This window comes from Primulina huaijiensis, unplaced genomic scaffold (assembly GCF_012295235.1).
Source record: "Primulina huaijiensis isolate GDHJ02 unplaced genomic scaffold, ASM1229523v2 scaffold43345, whole genome shotgun sequence".
NCBI lineage: Eukaryota > Viridiplantae > Streptophyta > Magnoliopsida > Lamiales > Gesneriaceae > Primulina > Primulina huaijiensis.
Window position 1 is genome coordinate 1 of NW_027360486.1, and position 3,905 is coordinate 3,905.

Below are 3,905 nucleotides of genomic sequence, written 5' to 3' on the forward strand. Positions count from 1 at the left end.
TTATATTTGCTATAATTGGAGATGGAGAGAGGAAGGGGAGCGTTGGATTTGGTCAGCAAAGAGCGTGTACTTGGAGCAAAGAGACAAACACAGCCCGCCAATATGAGTTCTGAGTGATCCGTACGTCCTTCACTGTCATTTCCCGGAAACCCAGTCATTCACATTTTCTACGCCATTTTTCTCAACTTCTAACTGAAGTAGTTACCGTATACATAACCCTTTTCAGCGAAGTCAACTGTCACCTCAAACAATGAGCGAGCTTCTCGGTTCTTGAACAGATACTGCAGGTAACTTGGAAGAATTTTGCTGCTTCTTTTTCTGGGAAGATTTTATACTCACCTTTCACATGGGATAACTCTGTATGACTTGGTTTCTTGTTTCTTGTTTCTTGTTTCTTGAACTTTGCAGGCAGCTTCTTTGTGACAATCTGGGGATCGTGTTGAGTAGTTTCATTTTTCAGAGAATAATTTGCTAGCTAGGAGAGCTGACAAGTCTGTTTGTTGGCCCAAAAATCGAAATTTGTCTTTGCATATTGGGTGGCTTATCGGTGTGTGTAGCTCGCAGATGATGAATAATTGAGGCGTTGACTTGCTGGCTGCCCGGGTTACTTTTAAGGTTTTGCCTGTATTGATTAAAGGTTAGCATATATAGAGATTGGTTTAACAGTTGGTTGTCTCGGAATTGAAGATTTTGCTGTATTAGGAGCTACGTACAAAACAGGCTCATGCTCAAATCCTGTGGTGTTTTCGGTATTCTTTTAATGGATGTAAATCTTGAATCAGAGCAACTTGAGGGAGGTGAACGGTTCTCAAGGATTTGAGGAATTTGGAGGGCTGGAGCTTATAATCTTGTACATTTTTTTCCTTGTGTCGTTAAAAATAATCTAATTTTGGGTAAATAAGATCCAAGGAGCAATAACTATGGATTATGGCAGTGAGCTGAATTCATCATTGAGCTTTGCCTCCAATTCTCACTTGTCAAATGGCTCTACAAGCAACAATATATCTTCCTCTGCTAGCTCCGAAGTGGGGACGAGTCTTGAATTATTGAGTTTGAGTAGACCAAGTACCGGCCTTGAGAAGCTCTTGCTTGGTGGTGACTTTGACTACAGTGACGCCAAAATAGAAGTTGAGGGGCACATTGTGGGTGTCCATCGCTGCATTTTAGCCTCCCAGAGTCAATTTTTTCACAATCTATTTAAAAAAGTGAGTGATGAATCTGTTAAGGAAGGAAAACCGAAGTATCATATGTCTGAATTGGTGCCTCGTGGAAGAATAGGATACGAAGCATTCGTGGTCGTCTTGAATTATTTGTATACTGGAAAGATTAAGGCGTATCCAACCGAGGTATCAACCTGTGTTGATGAATCTTGTGCTCATGATTCCTGTGGTCCTGCCATCGATTATGCTGTGCAGATGATGTATGCTTGTGCTTTATTTGAGATTAAAGAACTTCTGGTGGTTGTTCAGGTTAGTTTGGTACTAGTCTCTGAATGCTGTGCTGACTAAAATCTTTTCTCATATACTTTTTACGGAGATGTGGATTCTGATAATTGTCTTTTTGTTTGCTTGTAGCATCGCCTTCTTAGTTTTGTTGACAAAGCTTTTGTGGAAGACGTAATTCCAATTCTTACGGTGGCGTTTCATTGTGACTTGAAGCAACTTCTTGCAAGTTGTGTCCAAAGAATAGCACGATCAGAACTCGACCATATTGCCATGGAGAAGGAGCTGCCCCATGAGGTGTTGGCTGATGTCAAATCACTCCGCGTCCGCTCCAAGAAAGAAGAAGGAGAAGAAAATGACTCGATCATAGTGGACCCTGTGAATGAGAAGAGAATCAGGAGAATTCACAAAGCACTTGATTCTGATGACATTGCATTAGTGGAGTTACTCTTGGATGAATCCGATATCACCTTAGATGCAGCTTGTGCTCTTCATTATGCTGCTGCATATTGCAATCCCAAGCTTATGAACGAGGTTCTGAACTTGAAGAATGCTGATATTAACCTCAGGAATTCTCAAGGGTACTCCGTACTTCATGTTGCTGCAAGACGCAAGGACCCATCTATAGTTCTTGGATTGCTTGCCGAGGGTGCATCTGTGTTTGACAAGACGTGGGATGGACGTACAGCTCTGACAATATGCAGGAGGTTGACGCGTCCTAAGGATTTTAACGAGGTGATGAAGCATGGCCAGGAGACGAATAAGGACCGATTGTGTGTAGATATGCTGGCGAGAGAGATGTGCGGGAATCCGATGGCTGGGAATGTGTCAATGTCATCTATGATGTTGGCCGATGATCTGCACATGACGCTTCTTTTTTTTGAAAACAGAGGTAACGAAAAGTTATCAAGTTAATATGCGTTGCCATATATTAGTGTTATTTATCCCTTTTTTTCCCTGGAAAATGATCACACACATGCATTAGGGACAGGGCTAGAAATTAGAGTTAGGGAGTAAAATTAAATAGCTAATCCTTGCGAAAGTTGCTCGAGTTTTGAGTTTGTCTGGACCAGCAATTGTCTGTGTATTTTGGAATATTCGAGTCATATCATTATTAATCATTATAACTTTGGACAAAGTTTGATTCTATAATTGAACTCAGAGGCAATAATGATGAATTGCTAGTTACAAAATTTTAAGCTGCAGCTTATACCTTTAGTCATCCAGCTCTAACAGATGCTTGCATGTATTCCAAGTCAATAACTAACCAATTATTCAACTATAGTTGAATGTGTTAGTGCTTTATAAAATTGGAGTTTACTTGGCAGTTGCGATGGCACGAACCTTATTTCCACTGGAAGCAAGATTAGCTATGCAGATAGCACATGCAGATTTGACTCTGGAGTTTGCTGGGCTTTCAGCATCCAAAGGTTCATGTGGGAACTTTAGAGAGGTTGATTTGAATGAAATACCGACTGAGCAAGTTAAAAGGCTCCAGCAGAGGTTACAAGCCCTGCAAAAAACTGGTAAGAGTACCAACTCAAGAATTTCTTGAACTTAAAAGCATTATACATCACTTCCCTGTCGATTGACATAAATTTTAAGATGCAAATTTCATCTGAAAATCTATGAACATTATAGCTCAGCCAATTAAGATTCAATCTTTGTTAAATGGCAGTGGAGACGGGGCGGCGATATTTCCCCAACTGCTCGGAATTTCTTGACAGACTGTTGGAGGACGACATTTTAGGCGCTTTACTGCTGGAGAAGGGTACAGCAGAAGAACAAAGAACGAAAAAGATGCGCTTCATGGAACTCAAGGCGGATGTGATGAAAGCATTTAGCAGAGACATGGCTGAACATAAGCTGACAGGCTTTTCAACTCGTTCCACTGTTTCATCTTCTCCAAAGGGTAGTGCAATAAATAATAAGATGAGAAAAAGATAAGCACGCACACATGTGTGTGTTTGTGAGCGTGCTTGAATCATCCAATCTTCTCAGTTGGCCTTAAATTGTAGAGCATAGAAAGAATTCAAACCTTAACAGACATCTAGCACTGGTGGAGTTTTGTTATATATACACACCTGTGTGTCAAAGTTAATAGGTCTGTGTGAAGTAGAGTTGCACTGTACTGTCTGAGTTAATCTTTTCACATATCCATCTCCTTTGGGGTGTAAGTATAATCGTGAATCCAAGAAGGCCTCCAGTTTAAGGAGGAGATTCTCCTGGTGAAGCATAATTAACTCGTGAAATCGTTCTTGATTTTTCAAATCTAAATCCCCGCTAATCCCTCCAAATCCTTGATTCCAAACATAGTGTTAGTACGGCTTGAAATCGTTCTTGATTTTTCAAGAGTCGCCCAAGGAATAAGGGAGGACGAGGAACTAGCAAGTGGGAACATGAACATCTTAATTATGACATTACCTCAAATCTTGTTGAAGTAAACAAAGAGATTTAATAAAT

The 3,905-nt window shown here is 40.5% G+C and overlaps 1 protein-coding gene across 2 annotated transcripts; it reads left to right on the plus strand.

Moving 5' to 3' along the window:
• The first annotated feature begins 12 nt into the window (after positions 1–12).
• Positions 13–3,619, plus strand: LOC140970088 (BTB/POZ domain and ankyrin repeat-containing protein NPR1-like). Of its 2 annotated transcripts, none has more exons than XM_073431655.1 (5): positions 13–287; positions 409–1,469; positions 1,575–2,334; positions 2,771–2,974; positions 3,126–3,619. In XM_073431655.1, the coding sequence occupies exons 2-5, from the start codon at positions 921–923 to the stop codon at positions 3,164–3,166; spliced, it is 1,554 nt and encodes a 517-aa protein (XP_073287756.1). In that variant the 5' UTR covers positions 13–287; positions 409–920; the 3' UTR covers positions 3,167–3,619. The 2 variants fall into 2 exon arrangements, with proteins under 2 accessions (XP_073287756.1, XP_073287755.1); XM_073431654.1 differs by having other exon boundaries at positions 15–287; positions 2,771–2,968; positions 3,121–3,619.
• Positions 3,620–3,905: the final 286 nt, after the last annotated feature.